The sequence below is a fragment of the Leucopleurus acutus genome (assembly GCF_964270905.1).
Source record: "Leucopleurus acutus genome assembly, chromosome: X".
Lineage (NCBI taxonomy): Eukaryota > Metazoa > Chordata > Mammalia > Artiodactyla > Delphinidae > Leucopleurus > Leucopleurus acutus.
In genome coordinates this window covers 48,516,534-48,540,185 of record NC_139148.1, presented here as the reverse complement: position 1 = coordinate 48,540,185, position 23,652 = coordinate 48,516,534, and the positions used below count along the sequence as shown (strand labels likewise).

The 23,652-nt window shown below is 35.5% G+C and overlaps 1 protein-coding gene and 1 long non-coding RNA gene across 4 annotated transcripts in view; both read right to left on the bottom strand.

The window, feature by feature from the left end:
• LOC309977759 overlaps positions 1–23,652 on the bottom strand; it is a 984,496-nt gene that overhangs the window by 885,416 nt on the left and 75,428 nt on the right. The gene's annotated exons all lie outside the window — the stretch shown is intronic.
• Positions 312–23,652, bottom strand: part of KLF8 (KLF transcription factor 8) — a gene marked incomplete at both ends in the record, with an annotated part of 70,648 nt that continues 47,307 nt past the window's right edge. For all 3 annotated transcript variants that reach the window (XM_082864067.1, XM_082864066.1, XM_082864068.1), the window contains one exon: positions 312–493. In XM_082864067.1, the coding sequence (XP_082720193.1) occupies positions 312–493 (182 nt within the window). The remainder of the gene's footprint in view (positions 494–23,652) is intronic.

Genomic DNA, 23,652 nt, shown 5'->3' with positions numbered 1-23,652 from the left:
ATGGGTGCCGCACTGGAATTCAACCCATGCGGAGGTTGAAAAAACTGGGGACTGGTCAGTGGAGAAATGAACGTGGAATATAAAGAGTCCCTATGGAAGATCAGCTATATTTTCCTCCAGTTTCGTCAGCCTGGCTCAGTGAACTGTTCCAATCCCATCCCAGAGGCAAGCTGAGTCAAAGAGGAAAAGATGGTCATGATCCCATTGCGCGCGCGCGTGCACACACACACACACACACACACACACACACACACACACACACACACACAAGAAAGAGACCAGTGCAGCTCTTCTAGTGCAGTCTGTGTCGCTCACATGGTGTCATGGCGCCGGCGGTGCAGAGACAGGTGGTCAGAGCGAGAAAAGCTACGATTGCAGTCTGTGCACCGGAAAGGCTTGATGCCTGTGTGCTTGCGGAAATGGCGGGTTAGCTCATCTGAGCGAGCAAATTTCCAGGAGCAGCCATCCCAGGTGCATTTATAAGGCTTCTCTCCTAAAAAAGGGAATATGACAAAACAAAGGGAGTCAGATAAGAGACGTTTGGATCCCGAAAAGATAACAGAGTACATAACCTTTTATAAAGTCAAAAAATTAAGCAATCACTTTAAAGACATGTTCTCTTTCACCTTTACTGAAGTCCCAAAGAGAAGCCACGATGGTTGAATGGAAAACACATAGGCTGTGCCTCAAACAGGCCTTTGCTTGAATCCTGGCTCTAGTACATAGTAGTTGTGTGACCTTAAATAAGTCACTTCTCCCTGGCTGGATCTCTGTTTTTTCATCTCTAAAGAGGGATAAAAATATCTCACAAGGTTGTATGAAACATTTTATCCTTTAAACACAGCCAATAAATGATAAAGCTGGGATCAAAACCCAAATCTTTGACATTTTCCACTATACCACACGGTAGTAACTGTATTTTCTCCTCTAATAGCTCCCCAAAAATAATAGTCTAAAATAGAGCTATACACACAGGAAGAATGTGTGGTTCACTGGAATGGGTCTTCAGTTAAGACTACAGGCCTTTTTCTGTGAAAGATCAGAAACTCAGTGGCATGGAATGGGGTGAGGAGAAGTGTCAAGTCAAACTTTTTGAAATAGTTACATGCTTGCTCAGTACCCCCAGGTTGCACCTGGGTTATATATGGAATATGTATGCTTTGGGTAGAAAACTATATGAAAAAAAAGTAATATAAAAAACATTAACACAGTATAACCCCATAATGGTGTATATGTCACATAACACATATTTATATACTCAGAATAAAGGCAATATCAACACACTTAAATATAAATTATGAGAGAAATTATTAACAGTGAGTGAATATCTGGAAAGTGAGGATGAGAATGAGAAGAGAAGATGAGAATCAGGTGAGAAGAGGATTTTTACTTTTCACCTTCCTGTATTGTTGGAATGTTTTAAAAATCATGTAGCTGTATCTTATAATAAAAATTTAAATGTAAAAAGGTAAGACGGTATGAGCAAAAAATAAATATTAACTATGGTTAAGTTAAGATTATGGGGTTAGGGTAACGATTGTTTTCTTTTTAATGTGCTTCTCTACTTCCCATCTTCTATGATGAGCATGTATAATCTTATAATCATAAATAAGAGATAATGTAGGTATTGGGTTGGCCAAAAAGTTCGTTTGGGTTTTTCTGTAACATCTTATGGAAAAACTTGAATGACCGTTTTAGCCAACCTGTACAAAATGTATTGGTATTTTAATGGTCTTTCTTACTTTGGCTCTTTCTCCTCTTCTCCTTATAAATACTCCAGAGCATTTTATTTTATGTTGTTCTAAATTCTGGTGGCAATCTTGTTTGCATATGCTGTTTTTCAACTTACTGCTCAACACTTATCAATCCTCCTAAGTGCTTACTAATTAACTGTACAGCTTTCAAACAATGGGCAACAGAATGGAATTCACTCTGACTCACAGTTGTGGACAATACCAAGGCAACTATTTTGAGGATTAAATATGCCAATTACTGATCATTTCAATATACAGAAATTGCTGCATTAGCTGCTAAGAAGAATGAGATAGAGTTGGATGTAGTGAGAACAAAAGACGGCCAATGAAATGTTATAAAATGAAAAGAAAAAGCTACTGAATGGCTATGCACCACACACATACACACACACAGAGTAGGATCCCATTTATGTTCTCTAAACTTCTCCACCTCTGTGTCTCTGTGTCTGTCTCTCTGTTTTTCTCTCTCTCCCTCTCACACACACACACAACCCCCAAACAAAGAGAAAAGATCTGGAAGACTACACAGCAAAATACCAGTGGAAAGGAGAATGAGACTGTAGATGGTGTTTAGTGTGTAAATGGGATTTTTCAGTTTGGTCTATATAATTCCATTCCATCTCCACACCTCCAAACACTGCTATACATTTTGTTGCAATCTCTCAAGAATTTCTCCTACTTCTATCTTCTCTACAATCAAATGAAGAAAATTTGACTTGTAAAGCAGTGACACCCTGTGGTGATAAGAGCTCATTGCTAGAATACACAGATTACACAATTCAGCAAGGAGACCAATTTTTCCTATTGCAAAAGCTGTTACCTTTTATTATCATTGAACAGGCTCCTGTTTGTGCTAATGCACTTCATGTGGTACAACTCAACTCATGACCTTCATCAATACATCATCGATATTGAAGGACAAAACATACATAGGGAAAATAATAATATAAAATGTACATATTAGGGGCTTCCCTGGTGGCACAGTGGTTGAGAGTCCACCTGCCGATGCAGGGGACGCAGGTTCGTGCCCCGGTCCAGGAGGATCCCACATGCCACGGAGCGGCTGGACCCATGAGCCATGGCCGCTGAGCCTGCGCGTCCGGAGCCTGTGCTCCGCAACGGGAGAGGCCACAACAGTGAGAAGCCCGCGTACCGCAAAAAAAAAAATGTACATATTAGCTATGTGACAAAGTATGATATAAGTTCCAAGGCTTAATAATCTGTGCGCTAGTGTGAAGGCATTAAGCTTGAAACATGGGTAGGTTTAGATGGGTAGAACAGTAGGTGAAAAGCAACCCAGTCAGTTGGGGGCATGGGCCGGTAGGAAGTACCATAAATGATGCATGGGGCATGGGATCAGCCATCCTGAATTCTGTAAAAATCTTTACAGAATTTCCATGAGATGGTCCCTATTACAAAGGCCAGACTAAAGAATTTGGATTTTAGCATGAAATGTAGTGACATACCAAAGAGGGGGGCAGTGAGAGTAGTCTGCCTCAGATATAGGCAATAAGGGGGATGCATTGACTATAAAGAATTTTAAAACAAAATAAACTAAACGTTTGCTCTTTGTTATCATCATGTTCCAGTTGTAAGTCAATGATAAGATACTCCTTCTGGCTATGACATCTCCCACTGCCCTGTCCCTCTTGGTACACCACTGCCAGAAGGCAGTGGTTGGGGGGTGGGGGGAGTGTGCAACACTAAACACCTTTTGAACTCGAGAGTGACTTGATCAAATCTGAATGTTGAAATGATCTAGCCATGATATGCAAGATGGATTACAATGAATACAAGGCTACTGGTGTAATCTATTGTCTGGCACATACTGGTACTCAGATCATTTATTGATTTGATGAAGGAATCAATAATAAATGTAACAGAAGATTGAAGTAAATAAAATCAGAAATAAGAGAAGAGACATTACAATGGATGCCACAAAAATAAAAAGGATTATAAGGGACAATTATAAACAGTTATATGCCAAAAACTAGACAACTTATAAGAAATGGATAAATTCCTAGAAACATAACCTACAAAAACTGAATTAAAACATAGTAAGCTTGAATAGATCAATAAAAAATAAGGAAATTGAATCAGTAATCAAAAATCTCTAAACAAAGAAAACCCCAGGACCAGAGGTCTTCACAAGTGAATTCTACATCCAAAGAATTTATACTAATTCTCCTTAAATCTTCCAAAAAATGGGAGAGGAAGGAACACTTCCAAACTCATTCCATGAGAACAGCATCACCCTGATATCAAAACCAAACAAAGCAGAAGATAAGAAAACTATAGGCCAATATCCTTGATGAATATACATGCAAAAATCCTCAATAAAATCCTAGCAAACTGAATTCCACTGTACATTAAAAATACTATAGGGGGCTTCCCTGGTGGCGCAGTGGTTGAGAGTCTGCCTGCCGATGCAGGGGACACAGGTTCGTGCCCCGGTCCGGGAAGATCCCACAGGCCGCGGAGCGGCTGGGCCCATGAGCCATGGCCGCTGAGCCTGCACGTCCGGAGCCCGTGCTTCGCAATGGGAGAGGCCACGACAGTGAGAGGCCCATGTACCACAAAAAAAAAAAAAAAAAAAAGATTATACACCATGATCAAGTTGGACTTATCCCTGGGATGATGCAAGGATGGTTCGATATACTTAAATCAATGAACGTGATAAAACACATTAACAAATTTAAGAAAAAATCTGCATGATCATCTTAATAGATGGAGTAAAAGCACTTGCAAAAGTTCAGTATCCATTCATAATTAAAATGCTCAACAAAGTAGGTATATAAGAACTTACTTCAACACAAGACACACATGACAACAACTAACATCACAATCAATAGCAAAAAACTAAAAGCTTTTGTCCTAAGATCCAGCACAAGGTAAGGAAGCTGACTCTTCCCCTTTCTTTTCTTCATCATACTGGAACTCGTAGCCATAGCATTATACAAGAAAAGGAAATAAAAAGTCACCCAAGATGCTCAACATCACTAATTATTAGAGAAATGCAAATAAAAATTACAATGAGGTACTACCTCACACTGGTCAGAATGACCATCATTAAAAAGTCTACAAACAACAAATGGTGGAAAGGGTGTGGAGAAAAGGGAATCCTCCTACACTATTGGTGGGAATGTAAGTTGGTACAGCCACTATGGAAAACAGTATGGAGTTTCCTTAAAAAACTTAAAGGAAAGTTGCCATATGATCCAGCAATCCCATTCCTTGGCATATATCTGGACAAAACTAAAATTCAAAAAGATACATGCAACCCCTATGTTCATAGCAGCACTATTCATGATAGCCAAGACATGGAAACAACCTAAATGTCCATAGCCAGATGAATGGATAAAGATGTGGTACATATATACAATGGAATATTACTCAGCCATAAAAAAGAATGAAATAATGCCATTTACAGCAACATGGATGGACCTGGAGATTATCATACTAAGTGAAGTAAGCAAGAGAAAGACAAATACCATACGATATCATTTATATGTGGAATCTAAAATGTGACACAAATGAACCCATCTGTGAAACAAAAATAGATTCACAGACATAGAGATCAGACTTATGGCCAAAGGGGAGGGAGTGTGGGGGAGGGATGGATTGGGAGTTTAGTGTTAGCAGATGCAAACTATTATATATAGAGTAGATAAACAAGGTCCTACTGTATAGCACAGGGAACTATATTAAATATCCTGTGATAAACCATAATGGAAAAGAATATAAAAAAGAATGTATTCATATGTATAACTGAATCACTTTGCTCTACAACAGAAATTAATGCAACATTGTAAATCAACTACACTTCAGTAAACGAAAGGCACCCAAAACAGAAAGGAAGAAAAAAGTTATCTTCATTTGCAGATGATATGATCATATATAAACAACACCAATTTTTTTAACATCTTTATTGGAGTATAATTCCTTTACAATGATGTGTTAGTTTCTGCTTTATAACAAAGTGAATCAGTTATACATACACATATGTTCCCATATCTCTTTTCTCTTGCGTCTCCCTCCCTCCCACCCTCCCTATCCCACCCCTCTAGGTGGTCACAAACCACTGAGCTGATCTCCCTGTGTTATGTGGTTGCTTCCCACTAGTGATCTATTTTATGTTTGGTAGTGTATGTCTGTCCATGCCACTCTCTCACTTTGTCACAGCTTACCCTTCCCCCTCCCCCTATCCTCAAGTCCATTCTCTAGTAGGTCTGTGTCTTTATTCCCGTCTTACCCCTATGTTCTTCACGACTTTTTTGTTTGTTTTCTTAGATTCCATATATATGTGTTAACATACAGTATTTGTTTTGCTCTTTCTGACTTACTTCAACAGCAAATTTTAAACAAACAAAAACTGACCTAATTAAAGGATTTAGAATTAATTAAAGAATTCAGTAAACTTGCAATATACAAAATCAAAAGAGAAAAATCACTCATGTTTCTAAACACAAACAACAAAGTATCTGAAACAGAAATGAAGGAAACAATACAATTCAAAATAGCTACAAAAAGAATAAAATAGGAATAAATTTAACCAATGAGGTTAGAGACTTGTACACAGAAAATTATACAACACCAATGAAGGAAATTAAAGAAGGTACAGACATCTTTCCATCTGGAAAGATATCGCATGTTCGTGGATTGGTAAAATTAATATTGTTAAGATATCCATAACTCAAAATGACCTACAGATTCAATGTGACTCCTATCAAAACCCCAATGGTGTTCTTTACAGTAATAGAAAAAAGAATTCTAAAGTTCATGTGGAACTGCAAAAGACCCTGAATAGCCAAAGCAATTTTGATAAAAAATAATAAGGTTGGAGGCATTCCAAGTCCTGATTTCAAAATATATTACAAAGCTACAGTAATCAAAATAGTAAAGTACTGACATGAAAATAGAGATATAGACCAATGGAATAGAGAGCTCAGATAGAAATACATGCATCTATAGTCAATTGATCTTCAACAACGTGTCTATAACAAACAATGAGAGAATAATGTCTTTGATGAATGGTGTTGGAAAAACTGGATATCCACATACAGAAGAATGAAATTGGACCCTTATCTCATATCATATACAAAAATAAGCTCAAAATGGATTAACATCTAAAATGTAAAACCAGAAACCATAAAATTACAGAAGTAAACATAGGGGGGAAGCTTCTTTTATTGAAGTATAATTGATTTACAATGTTGTGTTAGTTTCAGGTGTAGAGCAAAATGAACTGAATCATTTCACTGTACACCTGAAACTAATACAACATTGTAAATATAAATAAATAAATATATATATTTGAAGTTATATTTATACATGTATATTTCTTACCAGATTATTTTCCGTTACAAGTTATTACAAGATACTGAATATAACTCCCTATGTTATGCAGTATATCCTTGTTTCTTATCTATTTTAAGTATAGTAGTTTGTATCTGTTAATCCCATAAATCTAAATTATCCCTCCCATAATCCTTTCCCCTTTGGTAACCATAAGTTTGTTTTCTATGTCTATGAGTCTGTTTCTATTTTGTATAGAGATTCCTTTGTATTACTTTTCAGATTCCACATGTAAGTGATATATATTTGTCTTTGTCTGACTTACTTCACTAAGTATAATATTCTCTAGGTCCATCCATGTTGCTTGAAATGACAATATTTCATTCTTTTTTATGGCTGAGTAATATTCCATTATATATATACCACATCTTCTCAAACCAATCCTCTGTTGATGGGTAACTGTTTTTTTTCCCGTGTCTTGGCTGTTTTAAATAGTGCTGCTATGAACATGGGGTGCACGTATCTTTTCAAATTAGAGTTTTTATCTTTTCTGTATATATAACCAGGAATGGGATTGCTGTATCATATAGTAGCTTTACTTTTAGTTTTTAAAGGAATCTCCATACTGTTTTCAACAGTGGCTGCACCAATTTACATTCCTACGAACAATATAAGAGGGTTCCCTTTTCTCCACACCCTCTCCAACATTTACTATTTGTAGATTTTGATGATAGCCATTTTGACTAGTGTGAGATGATACCTCATTGTGGTTTTGATTTGCATTTCTCTAATAATTAGCAATGTTGAGCATCTTTTCATGTCCCTGATGTCCAACTCTATGTCTTCTTTGGAGAAATGTCTGTTTAAGCCTTCTGCCCATTTCTTGATTGAGTTGTTTGTTCTTTTAATATTGAGTTATATGTTTGTGTATTTTGGAAATTAACCCATTGTTGGTTGCATCATTTGCAAATATTTTCTTCAATTCCATAGGTTGTCTTTTCATTTTCTTTATGATTTTCATTGTTGTGCAAAAGAGTTTAAGTTTTATTAGGTCCAACTTATTTTTGTTTTTTTCCCTTTTGCATTGGGAGACTGATGTAAGAAAATGTTCCTATGATTTATGTCCAAGAATGTTTTCCCTATGTTCTCCTCTAGGAGTTGTATGGTGTCATGTCTTATATTTAGGTCTTTAAACCATTTTGAGTTTATTTTTGTATATGGTGTGAGGCAGTGTTCTAATTTCATTGATTTACATTAAACTGTCCAACTTTCCCAACACCACTTGTTGAAGAGACTGTCTATTCTCCATTGTACGTTCTTGCCTCCTTTGTCATAGATTAATTGACCATAGGTGTGTGGGTTTATTGCTGGGCTCTCTATTCTGTTCCACTGAGCTATATGTCTGTTTTTGTGCCAATACCACAATGTTTGGATTCCTGTAGCTTTTTAGTATAGTCTGAATTCTGGAAGGGCTATACCTCCAGCTCTATTCATTTTCCTCAGGATTGCTGTGCCAATTCTGTTTTTCTGTAGTTCCATACAAATTTTAGGATTATTTAGGATTATTTAGGATTATTTAGGATTATTTTAGGATTATGTGAAAAATGTCACATGGGTACTTTGAGAAAGATTGCATTAAATCTGTAGATTGCTTTGGGTAGTATGGCCATTTTAACAATATTAATTCTTCTAATCTAAGAGCATGGGTTATATTTCCATTTCTTTGAATCCTCTTCAATTTCCTTTATGAATGTTTTATAGTTTTCACCTCCTAGGTTTAGATTATTCTTAAAGATTTTTGATGTGACTTTAAATGGTATTCTTTCATTGTTAGTGTAAAGAAATGCAACAGATTTCTGTATATTAATCTTGTATCCTGCTAACTTTCTTAATTCTTTTGTTAGTTCTAATAGATTTTGTGTGGAGACTATAGGGTTCTCTCTATATATAGACGATCATTTCATCTGCAAATAGTGACAGTTTTACCTCTTCTTTTCCAAGTTAGATACTTTTTATTTCCTTTTCTTGTCCGATTGTGGTGGCTAGAAATTCCAAAACTATGTTGAATAGAATTGGTGAGAGTCAGCGTCCTTGTCTTATTCCTGAATTTAGCTTGAAGGCTTTCAGCTTTTCACCATTGAGTATTGCATTGGCTGTGAGTTTGTTATAAATGGTTTTTAATATGTTGAGAAACATTCTCCCTATACCCACTTTTATGAGTTTTTATCATGAATGGATGTTGAATTTTGTCACATGCTTTCTCTGCCTCTATTGAGATGATCATGTGTTTTTTGTCTTTCCTTTTGTTAATGTGGGGTATCACACTGATTGATTTGCAAATGTTGAGTCATCTGGAATGATTATGGTGCATGATCCTTTTTAGGCACTGTTGTATTTGGTTTGCTAGTATTTTGTTAAGGATTTTTGCCTGAATATTCATCAAAGACATTGGCCTGTAATTTTCTTTTTCTTTTTCTTTTTTGTAGTGTCTGGTTTTGGTATCAGGGTGTTGGTGGCTTCATAGAATGAATTTGGGAGTGTTCCATCCTCTTAAATTTTTTTGGAATGGTTTTAGAGGGATAGGTATAATCTCTTCTTTGTATGTTTGATAGAATTCCCCAGTGAAGTCCTCTGTTCCCCGACTTTTGTTTGAAGGGAGTTTTTAAAATTACAAATCCTATTCCACTTTTAGTGATTAGTCTGTTCATATTATCTGTTTCTTTTTGAATCACTCTTGGCAAGCTGTATGTTTCTAGAAACTTGTTCATTTCCTCCAGGTTGTCCACCTTTTTGGTACATAACTTTTCATAGTATTCTCTTATAATGTCTTTTATGGCTGTGTTATCAGATATTTCTCCTCTTTCATTCCTTATTTTATGTATTTGGGTCCTCTCTCTTTTCTTTTTGGTGAGCCTGTCTAGAATTTGTTGATTCTGTTTATCTTAAAAAAAAAACCCAAAACAGCTCTTGGTTTTATTGACCTTTTCTGTTATTTAAAAAATCTATTTTATTTATTTACCCTCCAATCTTCATTATTTCATTCCTTCTGCTGACCATTGGTTTTGTTTGTTCTTCTTTTTTGAAATTCTTTTAGGTGGTAGGTTAGGTTGTTTATTTGATTATTCCTGTTTCTTGAGGAGGTCCTGTATTGCTATGAACTTGCCTCTTAGAACTGCTTCTGCTGCATCCCATAAATTTTGTAAGGTTGTGTTTTCATTTTTGTTTGTCTTTAGGTATTTTCTGATTTCTTCTTTGATTTCATCTTTGACCCATTGGTTATTTTAGTAGCATGTTTATTTTCCTCATGTTTGTTCTGTTTCTGTTTTTCTTTCTGTGTTTAATTTCTAGATTCACACTGCTGTTGTCATAATGATGCTTGAAATTATCTCCATCCTCTTAAATTTATGAGGCTTGTTTTGTTACCTAGTATATGGTCTACCTTAGAGAACATTCCATGCACACTTGAAAAGAATGTGTATTTTGATGTTTTGCTTTGTTTTGTTTTTTGGATATTGTGTCTTGTAGATATAAATTAAGTTCAACTGGTCTACTGTGTCATTTAGGACCTCTGGTGCCTTATTGAATTTTCTGTCTAAATGATATTTCCATTGATATCAGTGGTTATTAAAAGCCCCTACTAAGGTTGTATTACTATCCCTTTCTCCCTTTATGTCCCTTAGTATTTATTTTATATATTTACATGCTCCAATATAGGGTGCATAAATTTAACAAGTGTAATATTATCTTCTTGTATTGATCCCTTTATAATTTATGGTGTCTTTCTTTTTCTTTCTTTATGGCATTTGTTTAAAAAACCTACAACCAAGAATACTCTAACAAGCAAGGCTCTCATTCACATTCGATGGAGAAATCAAAAGCATTACAGACAAGCAAAAGCTAAGAGGATTCAGCACCACCAAAGCACTATACAACAATTGCTAAAGGAACCTCTCTAGGCAAGAAAGACAAGAGAACAGAACAAAAGAGGAAAGGAAGAAAAAAGGCCTACAAAAACAAACCCAAAACAATTAGAGAAATGGCAATAGGAACATACATATTGATAATTACCTCAAATGTAAATAAATTAAATGCTCCAACCAAGAGACATAGACTGGCTGAATGGATACAAAAACAAGAGTTATATGTATGCTATCTACAAGAGACCCACATCAGACCTAGTGACATATATAGACTGAAAGTGAGGGGATGGAAAAAATATTCCAGGCAAATGGAAACCAAAAGAAAGCTGGGGTAGCAATACTCATAACAGAAAAAATAGACTTTAAAAAAAGGCTGTTGCAAGAGACAAGGAAGGACACTACATAATGATCAAGGGATCAATCCAAGGAGAAGATATAATATTTGTATATATTTATGCACCCAACATAGCAGAATATCAATACATAAAGCAAATACTAACAACCATAAAAAGGGAAATCAACAGTAACACAATAATAGTGGGGGGCTTTAACACCCTACTTACACCAATGGACAGATTATGCAGACAGAAAATTAATCAGGAAACACATGCCTTAAATGACACATTAGACCAGATAGACTTAATTGATATTTATAGGACATTTCATCCAAAAGCAGCAGAATACACTTTCTTCTCAAGTGCATGTGGAACATTCTGCAGGATAGACCACACCTTGGGTCACAAATGAAGCCTTGGTAAATTTAAGAAAATTGAAATTATACCAAACATCTTTTCCAACCACAATGATATGAGATTAAAACTCAATTTCAGAAAAAAAAAACTTTAAAAACCACAAACACATGGAGGCTAAACAATATGCTACTAAATAACCAATGGATCACTGAAGAAATCAAAGAAGAAATCAAAAAATACCTGGAAACAAATGACAATGGAAACATGATGACCCAAAACCTATGTGATGCAGCAAAAGCAGTTCTAAGAGGGAAGTTAATAGCAATACAACCCTACCTCAAGAAATGAGAGAAATTGCAAATAAACAATCTGACCTTACACCTAAAGCAATTAGAGAAAGAAGAACAAATGAAACTCAAACTTAGAAGGAAAGAAATCATAAAGATCAGAGCAAAAATAAATGAAATAGAGAGAAAGAAAATAGCAAAGATCAATGAAACTAAAAGCTAGTTCTTTGAGAATATAAACAAAATTGATAAAATTTTATCCAGACTCACCAAGAAAAAAGGGAGACAATTTAAATCAATAAAATTGGAAATAAAAAGGGAGAAGTTACTGGCACCACAGAAATACAAAGGATCATAACATACTACTACAAGCAACTATATGTCTATAAAATGGACAACCTGAAAGAAATGGACAAATTCTTAGAAAGGTAAAACCTTCCAAGACTGAACCAGGAAGAAATAGGAAGTATGAACAGACCAATCACAAGTAATGAAATTGAAACTGTGATTTAAAATATTCCAACAAACCAAAGTCCAGGACCAGATGGCTTCACAGGTGAATTCTATCAAACATTTAGAGAAGAAACACTTATCCTTCCCAAACTCTTCCAAAAATTGCAGAGGAAGGAACATTCCCCAGCTCATTCTATCAGGCCAATATTACCCTGATACCAAAACCAGACAAAGATATCAAAAAAAGGAAATTACAGGCCAGTATCACTGATGAACATAGATGCAAAAATCCTCAAAAAAATACAAGCAAACAGAATCCAACAACACATTAAAAGAATCATACACCCTGATCAAGTGGGATTTATCCCAGAGATGCAAGGATTCTTCAATATATGCAAAACAATCAATGTGATACACCATATTAACAAACTGATGAATAAAACCCATATGATCATCTCAATAGATTCAGAAAAAGCTTTTGACAAAATTCAACAACGATTTATGATAAAAACTCTCCAGAAAGTGAGCATAGAGGGAACCTATCTCAACATAATAAAGGCCATATGTGACAAACCCATAGCAAACATCATTCTCAATGGTGAAAAGCTGAAAGCATTTCCTCTAAGACCAAGAACAAGACAAGGATGTCCACTCTCACCATTATTATTCATCATAGTTTTGGAAGTCCTAGCCATGGAAATCAGAGAAGAAAAATAAATAGAAGGAATCCAAACTGGAAAAGAAGTAAAAATGTCACTGTTTGCAGATGACATGATACTATACATGGAAAATCCTAAAGATGCCACCAGAAAACTTCTAGAGCTAATCAATGAATTTGGTAAAGTTGCAGGTTACAAAATTGATACACAAAAATCTCTTGCATCCCTATACACTAACAATGAAAGATCAAAAAGAGAAATTAAGAAAACAATCCCATTTACCATTACAGCAAAAAGAATAAAATACCTAGGAATAAACCTACCTAAGGAGACAAAAGACCTGTCCTCAGAAAACTATAAGATACTGATGAAAGAAATCAAAGATGGCACAAACAGATGGAGATATATAAGATATTCTTGGATTGGAAGAGTCAATATTGTTTGTTAAAATGACTATACTACTCAAAGCAATCTACAGATTCAGTGCAATTCCTTGTAAATTACCAAGGGCATTTTTCACAGAATTAGAACAAAAAAGTTTACAGTTTGTATGGAAACACAAAAGAGCACAAATAGCCAAAGCAATCTTGAGAAAGAAAAACAGATCTGGAGGAATCCAGCTCCCTGTCTTCAGACTATACTACAAAGCTACAGTAATCACGACAGTATGGTATTGGTGCAAAAACAGTAATATAGATCAAGGGAATAGGATATAAAGCCAAGAGATAAACCCATGAACCTATGGTCACCTAATCTATAACAAAGGAGGCAAGAAACAACAATGAAGCAAAGATAGTCTCTTCAATAAATGGTGCTGGGAAAACTGGACAGCTACATGTAAAAGAATGAAATTAGAACACTCCATAAGACCATACAGAAAAATAAGCTCAAAATGGATTAAAGACCTGAATGAAAGGCTGGACACTATAAAAGTCTTAGAGGAAAACATAGGCAGAACACTCTTTGACATAAATTGCTGCATGACCTTTTTTCATCTACCTCTTAGAGTAAAGAAAATAAAAAGAAAAATAAACAAATGGGATCTAATTTAACATGAAACTTTTGCATAGCAAAGGAAACTTAAAAAAAAAAAAACCGAAAAGACAACCCACAGAATGGGAGAAAATTTTTGCAAATGAAACAACTGACAAGAGATTAATCTCCAAAATATACAAACAGGTCATAGAGCTCAATATCAAAAAAACAAATAACCCAAACAAAAAATGGGCAGAAGATCTAAATAGACATTTCTCTAAAGAAGACATACAAATGGCCAAAATGTACATTAAAAAAGATGCTCAACATCAGCAATTATTAGAGAAATGCAAATCAAAACTATAATGAGGTATCAACTCACACCATTCAGAATGGCCATCATCAAAAAATCTACAAACAATAAATGCTGGAGAAGATGTGGAGAAAATATAAGCCTCCTACACTGTTGGTGGGAATGTAAATTGGTACAGCAACTATGAGAACAGTACGGAGATTCCTTAAAAAAATAAAACTACCATATGACCCAGCAATCCCACTCCTGGGCATATACCCAGAGAATACCATAATTCAAAAAGATACATGCACCCTAATATTCATTGAAGCAGTATTTACAATAGCCATGACACGGAAGCAACCTAAATGTCTTTCAAAAGAGGACTGGATAAAGAAGATGTGGTACATATATGCAATGGAATATTACTCAGCCATTAAAAATAATAAAATAATGTAGCAACATGGATAGACCTGGAGATTATCACACTAAGTGAAGTAAGTCAGAGAAAGACAAATATTATATTACATCACTTATATGCAGAAAAAAAATGATACAAATGAACTTATTTACAAAACAGGAACAGACTCACAGATTTAGAGAATGAATTTTTGGTTGTCAATGGGGAAAGGTAGCAGGGAGGGATATTTAAGGAGTTTGGGATTGACATGTACACACTGCTTTATTTAAAAAATAATAATAATAAATTATCAGAAGTAGTGTTCAAAGCATTACTAATAAAATGCTAAATGAACTTGCAAAAAGAACAGTTGAACACTTTAGAATTTCACTAGAAACTAGAAAATATTTTAAAAAACAGTCAGGACTGAAGAATATAATAACTGAAATTAAAAATTCACTAGAAAAAAATAACAGAAGACTAGGTGATACAGAAAAATGCATAAGTGATCTGCAAGGTAGAATAATGGATATCACCCAATCAGGACAGCAAAAAGAAAAACGATTTAAAAAATTATGGTAGTTTAAGGGACCTTTGAGACAATATCAAATGTTCTAACATTCACATTATAGGGATTCCAGAAGGGGAAAAGAGAGAGAAAGTGTCAAAAATGAATTTGATGAAATTGCAGCTGAAAACTTCCCAAATGTGAAGAAGGAAACAGATATCCAGGTGCAGAAAGCACAGAGAGTCCTAAACAAGATGAATGCAAAGAGACCCATACCAAGACATTTCATAATGAAAATGGCAAAAATTAAACACAAAGAGAGAATTCTAAATGCAGCAAGAGGGGGATTGATCAAGATGGAGGAGTAAGAGGACATCGAGCTCATCTTCCCCATGAACACAGCAAAAATTCAACTATACATGGAACAAGTCACACAGAAAGCTAGCTGAAAACTGGCAGAAAGACTCGTATACAACCAAGGCTGTTAGAAAGATCCACATGTAATGTGGTAGGAAGGAAAGAAAAGTGATTGGGTCAGGATCTGTGCCCCTGGGAAGGGCCTCAGAAGGAAGGGGAGAATGCACAGGGAGACACCAGCCCTTGGAAATGAGCCATGAGAGCCACAGATTGGGCACCCAAGTCCTGGACTCCTGAGCGGGGGAGATGAGCTCACTTGGTTGGTTGGAGGAATGATTGGACTAACAGGAGGGCTGTGGGAAGCCTGGACTTCACTAGTGATAAGCACGTGTGTATGTTGGCTTGCTTCTGAGGCAGGATGGAGAGAAGACTGATCTAATGATTGCCAGATTTCCATGGCCTTCTCTGAATGCATCCCAGCCTGAGCCCAGCAAATGCTTTGGCCTGCTCACTTCTTGCCACAGTGCCACACTGGATCTAGGGTTGCCATGACCAGGAAGAAGACTTGGCTGTAGAATGCAGAGGATACTGATTCCCAGAGGAGAGCCTGGGTAGAGTGGTGGTAGCTATTGTTAGTTCTTACTCAAGCAGTGCATCAGATGTAGCCCAAAACTCTGACAGTGGCCACTCTACCACAGCTCATGCCCTGTATATGCTGAGAATCCCCACAGGACTCCCACTTGCCCTGCATTATGATTCCACAACTGGGTGGGTGCAGCAGAAGCTAGGGACTAAATCAGCTGTGAGGGACAAAGGGGACTTCCATCCAATGCTGTGTCTGAGCCAAGCAAGGAAAACAATTGTGGGTGCCTCCACAGGCAGTAAAATGGAGATAGCTTCATCCTCTGTCTGTAGCTGACATGAGCCTAGAGCTTGCACAGAGTCACATTGCTTCAGCACTCTACCACTCTGGGGCAAGGACCCCAATCCTGGGAGAATGGAAAACACACACTTAAACAGAGACAGCTCAGGCCTGACCCTCAGAGCTTCTGCTCCAGCAACATGGGATCAGACCCCACCTCTGATAGGGCCATGATGGCTACTGAGCAGAGGGGAAGTTCCACCTCACACCCAGCTCCATCTCTAGCTTCTCCATCTCCAGCCCCACCAAAGTGATAGCTGCCAGCACACCCTGGGGAAAGAAATGACTTGCATCCACATCAAATCCATCTCTCCAAGCAAAGGCATTGGGCACACACATTCTGTACAGGGCACTCCCACATAAGAACACCCCTTCAAGAAAGTAATAGGTAACTGTTTCACCTAAATTAATAGAGACAGAGAAATTTAAGCAAAATGAAAAGGCAGAGGAACTGCTCTCAATGAAAAGAGCAAGAGAATATACCTGAAGAAAATGAATAATGAAACAGAAATAAACAATTTGACAAATAAAGAATTCAAAGCATTGGTAACAAAAATGTTAAGTAAATTAGGGAAGATTATAGATGAACACAGTAAAAATTTTAACAAGTAGAAAACATTTAAAAAGCCCCATTAAGAAATGAAGAATTAAATAAGTGAAATAAAATACACACTAGAAGGAATGAATAGCAAATTAAGTGATGCATAAGAACACATAAGTGATATGGAAGGTAGAATACTGGAAATCACCCAATCAGAACAGCAAAAAGAAAAACAAATTTAAAAATAAAAGCAGTATAAGATATCTGGGATAACATTAAGCGTACCAACGTTCACATTATAGGGGTCTCAGAAGAAGAGAGAGAGAAGGGGATTGAAGATGTATTTGAGTAAATTATGGCTGAAAACTTCCCAAACTTAAAGATGGAAACAGATATACAAGTACAGGAAGCACAGAGGGTACCAAACTAGATTAACCCAAACAGATCTACACCAAGATATACCATATTTTTACAAATAACAAAAGTTAAAAACACAATTATATAGGAATCAATAGAAAAACAAAGTCATATACAAGGGAACATCCATAAGACTATCAGCTAATTTCTCTGCAGAAACTTTGTAGGCAAGAAGGGAATGGTATAATATATTCAAAGGGTTGAAAGGGGAAAAATAACCCTGCAACCTATGATACTCTACCCAGCAAGATTATCATTCAGAATCAGAGAGATAAAGAACTTCTCAGACAAGAAAAAACTAAAAGAGTTCATCAATACTAAACCTACCATAAAAGAAATGTTAAAGGGTCTTCTCTAAGTGGAAAAGAAGTAAGAATCTATTGTAAAGGGAAAATCCCACCAGGAAAGGCAAATATATAGTAAGGATTGAAGATCAACCAATTAAGTAAGCCAGTACAAAGATTAAAAAGACAACATATTATAAAAGCAACTATAACTACATAAACAGTTAAGAGATAAACATGAAGATGTAAAATATGATGTCAAAAAAAACAAAACATTGGGGAGGGAAGTAAAAAATGTGGATTTTTTAGAATGTGTTTGAACTTAAACGACTATGGGTTTAAAAGAGTAGATATAGTTATAGATCAACATATATGAACCCCATGCTAACCACAAATCGAAAACCTATGTAGAGACCCAAAAAATAAAAATAAGGGAATACAATAATACTACTTTAAAAAAATCATCAAACCACAAGGGAAGAAAAACAGAAGAAGAAATGAACAGAGAAGAACTACAAAAACAATCAGAAAACAAGTAATAAGATGGGAATAAGTACATACCTATCAATAACTACTTCAGATGTCAATGGACTAAATGCTCCAATAAAAAAATATGGTGACTGAATACCAAAACAAGACCCATGTGTATGTTGCTTACAAAAGACTCACTTCAGAGTTAAACACACACACAGAAGGAAACTGAGGGGTTGGAAAAATATTTCATACAAATGAAATAAATATGAAAGTAGAGGTAACAATACTCAAAGACAAAATAGACTTTAAAACAAAGGCCATAACCAAAGACAAACAAAGGCATTATATAATGATAAAGGAATCAATACAAGAAGATGATATTTTGTTAACATATAAGAACCCAATATGGGAGCACCTAAATACATAAAACAAAATGACAATAATTCAATAATACTAGGGAACTTTAACACTCCACTTATAGCAATTGACAGACCATTTGTACAGAAAATCAATAAGGCAACAGTGGTCTTAAATGACACAATAGTCCAGTTGGACTTAATAGATATCTATAGGACATTTGATCACAAAACAGCAAAATACACATTTTTTTCAAGTGCACATGGAACATTCTCCAGGATAGATCATATGTTAGGCCACAAAAGAAGCCTCAATAAATTTAAGAAGATAGAAATAATCATGTACTTTTTCCCAACAACAATGGTATAAAACTAGAAATCAATTACAAGAAGAAAAATAGGAAAAGCACGAACACATGGAGACCAAACAACAGGCTTCTACAAAAACCAATGGTTCAATGAAGAAATCAAGGAGGAAATCAGAAAATACCTCCAGGTAGATGAAAATGGAAACACAAGTTTCCAAAATCTATGGGATGCAGCAAAAGCAGTTCTAAGAGGGAAGTTTTGTCAATACAGGCCTACCAGAAGAAACAAGAAAAATCTCAAAAAAACAATCTAAACTTCCATCTAAAAGAATTAGAAAAAGATGAACAAAGAAAGCCCAAAGTCAGCAGAAGAAAGGAAATCATAAAGATCAGTAAGGAAATAAATAACATGGAGATCAAACAAAAACAAAACAATAGAAATGGTCAATGAAACTAAGACCTAGTTTTTTTGAGAAGATAAACAAAATTGATCAATCTTTATGTAGCCTCATCAAAAAGAAAAGAGAGAGGATACAAATAAACAAAACAAATGAAAGAGGAGGAAATAACAATGAATTACACAGAGATAAAAAAATTAAAAGAGAAAACTATCAATAGTTATATGTCAACAAAATGGAAAACCTAGAAGAAATGGACAAATTTCTAGAAACATACAACCTTCCAAAACTGAACTAGAAAGCAACAGACAACCTAGTCAGAATGATCACTAGTAGTGAAATTAAATTTGTTACCAAAAAAACAAAAAAAAAATTCCCAGCAAACAAAATTTCAAGGTCTGTTGAATTCAAAGGGAAATTCTACCAAACATTTAAAGAAGAGTTAGAGTTACCCTGGTGGTGCAGTGGTTAAGAATCTGCCTGCCAACATAGGGGGCATAGGTTTGAACCCTGGTCCGGGAAGATCCCACATGCCACAGAGCAACTAAGCCCATGCATCACAACTACTCAGCCTGCACTCTAGAGCCCGTGAGCCACAACTCCTAAGCCCATGTGCTGCAACTACTGAAGCCCATGTGCCTACAGCCCATGCTCTGCAACAAGAGAAGCCACTGCAATGAGAAGCCCGTGCACCACAATGAAGAGTAGCTCCTGCTCGCTGCAATTAGAGAAAGCCTTCACGCAATCAATGAAGACCCAATGCAGCCAACAATAAAATAAGTAAAATAAATTTTTAAAAAATAAAGAAGAGTTAATACCTATTCTTCTCAAACCATACAAAGAAATTATAGAGGATGGAGTATTCTCAAATTCATTATACGAGGCCACCATTACCCTGATACCAAAACCAGAAAAAGAAACTATAAAATCAAAATTATGCACCAATATCTCTGATGAATATATATGTAAAAATCCTGAACAAAATATTAGCAAAAGGAACCAACAGTACATAAAAAGGATCTATGGTTAAGTGGGACTTATTCCAGGGTTGCAAGAATGGTTCAATATTTGCAAATCAATCAAAACAGATTAACAAAAAGAAGAATAAAAATCATGAGATAATCTCAATAAGCACTGAAGAAGCACTTGACAAAATTCAGCATGTTTATAATAAAAACTCTCAAAAAGTGAGCATAGAGGGAATATACCTCACCATAATAAAGGCAAGCCTACAGTTAACATCATACTCAATGGTGAAAAGATGAAAGCTTTTTCTCTAATACAGTGGTCCCCAACCTTTTTGGCACCAGGGACCAGTTTCATGGAAGACAACTTTTCCATGGACTGGGGTGGTGGAGATGGTTTCGGGATGATTCAAGTGCATTACATTTATTGTGCACTTTATTTCTATTATTATAACATTGTAATATATAATGAAATAATTATACAACTCACCATAATGCAGAATCAGTAGGAGCCCTGAGCTTGTTTTCACTTGCCACTCATTGATAGGGTTTTGATATGAGTCTGCAAGCAATTGATTTATTATGGTCTCTGTGCAGTCAAACCATTCTGCTAATGATAATCTGTATTTGCAGCCACTCCCCAGCACTAGCATCATTTCCTCAGCTCTACCTCAGATCATCAGGCATTAGATTCTCATAAGGAGTGTGCAACCTAGATCCCTTGTATGCACAGTTCACAGTAGGGTTTGTGCTCCTATGAGACTCTAAGGCCACCACTGATATGACAGGAGAAGGAGCTCAGGCAGTAATGCAAGTGATGGGGAGCAGCTGTAAATACAGATGAAGTTTCACTCACTTGCCCACTGCTCGCCTCCTGCTGTGCAGTTTGGTTCCTAACAGGCCACAGACCAGTACCAGTCATTGGCCCGGGGGTGGGGACCACTGCTCTAATACAAAGAACAAGACTAGGATGCCCATTATTGCCACTTTTGCTCAACATAGTATTGGAAATTCATGTTAGAGAAGTTAAACAAGAAAAAGAAGTAAAAGGCATCCAAATTGGAAGGGAGGAAGTAAAACTGTCACTATTTGCAGATGACATAGAAAACCTGAGGTTTATAACAAAAAGCTATTAGAACTGATAAATGATTTCAGTAAAGTTACAGGATACAAGATTAATATACAGAAATCTGTAGATTTTCTATACACTAATAATGAACTAGAAGAAATGTAAATTAAGGAAACCATCCCATTTACAATCACATCAAAAAGAATAAAATACCTAGGAATAAACTTAACCAAGGAGATGAAAGACCTATACTCTAAAACTATAAAACATTGATAAAGAAATTTGAAAATAATACAAAAAATGGAAATATATTCCATGTTCTTGGATTTGAAGAATTAATATTGTTAAAATATCCATACCACCCAAAGCAATCTACAGATTTAATGTAATCCTTATCCAAATACCCATGACATTTTTCACTGATCTAGAACTAGTAATCCTAAAATTTATATGGAACCACAAAAGACCCTGAATAGCAAAAGCAATCATCAGAAAAAAAGAACGAAACTGAAAGTGTCATGCTCCCTGACTTTAGACTATACTACAAAGCTACAGTAATCCAAACAGATTGGTACTGGCACAAAAACAGACACATATATCAGTGGAACAGAACAGAGAGCCCAGAAATTAACCCATATACATATAGCCAATTAATCCATGACAAAGGGCACAAAAATGTACAATGAGGAAAAGACAGTCTCTTCAGTAAGTGGTGCTGGGAAAACTGGACAGCTACATATAAAAGAATGAAATAAATCATTTTCTAACACCATATAAAAATAAAATCAAAATATATTAAAGACCTAAATTTAATATCATAAACCATAAAATGTCTAGAAGAAAGCATATGGGGGACACTCTTTGACATAATTTGTAGCAATATTTTTTTGGATCTGTCTCCCCAGGCAAAGGAAACAAAACAAAAATAAATAGATGGGACCTAATTAAACTTAACAGCTTTTGCACAGCCAAGGAAACCATCTACAAAATGAAAAGGCAACCTACTGAATGGGAGAAAATATCTTCAAACAGTATGTCCAATAAGGTGTAAAATCATATATATATATATCATGAAAACTTCATATAAAAAAAGAAGAACCTAATGAAAAAATGGGTAGAAGACCTGCAGACACATTTTTCTAAAGACATATACATGGCCAACAGGCACATGAAAAAAATGCTCAACATCACTAAACATCAGGGAAATGCAAATCAAAACCACAAAGAGGTATCACCTCACACCCTTCAGAATGGCTAATATCAAAATGTCTACAAATAACAAATGTTGGATAAAATGTGGAGAAAAAGAAACCCTAGTACACTTTTGGTGGGAATGTAAATTGGTGTAACCATTATGGAAAACAATATGGAGGTTTCTCAAAAAACATAAATAGAACTACCATATGATCCAAGCAATTCCACTTCTGGGTATATATCTGAAGAAAATGAAAATGCTAGTTTGAAAAGACTAGTATTTTCAACGTTGGAATAGCACCCCAACGTTCATAGCAGCATTATTTACAATAACCAAAATATGGAAGCAACCTAAGTGTCCATCAACAGAAGAATGGATAGAGAAGTGTATATATATACTCAATGAAATATTACTAGGCATAAAAAAGAATGAAATTCTGCCATTTGCAGCAGCTTGGACGGCCCTAAAGAGTATTATGTTTAGTGAAATAAGTCAAACAGAGAAAGACATATTTTATGATATCACTTACATGTGGAATCTAAAAAATAATATAAATGAATGTATATGCAAAATAGAAACAGACTCACACGTGTAGAACACAAACTTGTGGTTACCAAAGCAGAAAGGGAAGCGGGGAAGGGGTAAATTAGGAGAATGAGATGAAGAGATATAAACTACTATTATAAAATAGATAAGCAACAAGGATATATTGTATAGCACAGGAAATTATAGCCATTATCTTATAATAATTTATAATGGAGTATAATCTGCAAAAATACTAAATCACTATGCTTTATACCTGAGAATGATATAATATTGTAAATCAACTATACGTCAATAAAAAAAGATGTGGTACACACACACACACACACACCACACACACACACACACACACACACACACACACACACTGGAATATTACTCAGCCATAAAAAAATAAAATCTTGCCATTTGAAACAAAGTGGATGGACCTGGACAGTATTATGCTTAGTGAAATAAGTCAGACAAAGACAAGTATAAGTTTTCACTTACATGTAGAATCTAAAAGAAGAAAACAAATGAATAAATATAACAAAACAGAAAGAGAATCACAGATATAGAGAATAAACTAGTGGTTACCAACGGGAAGAG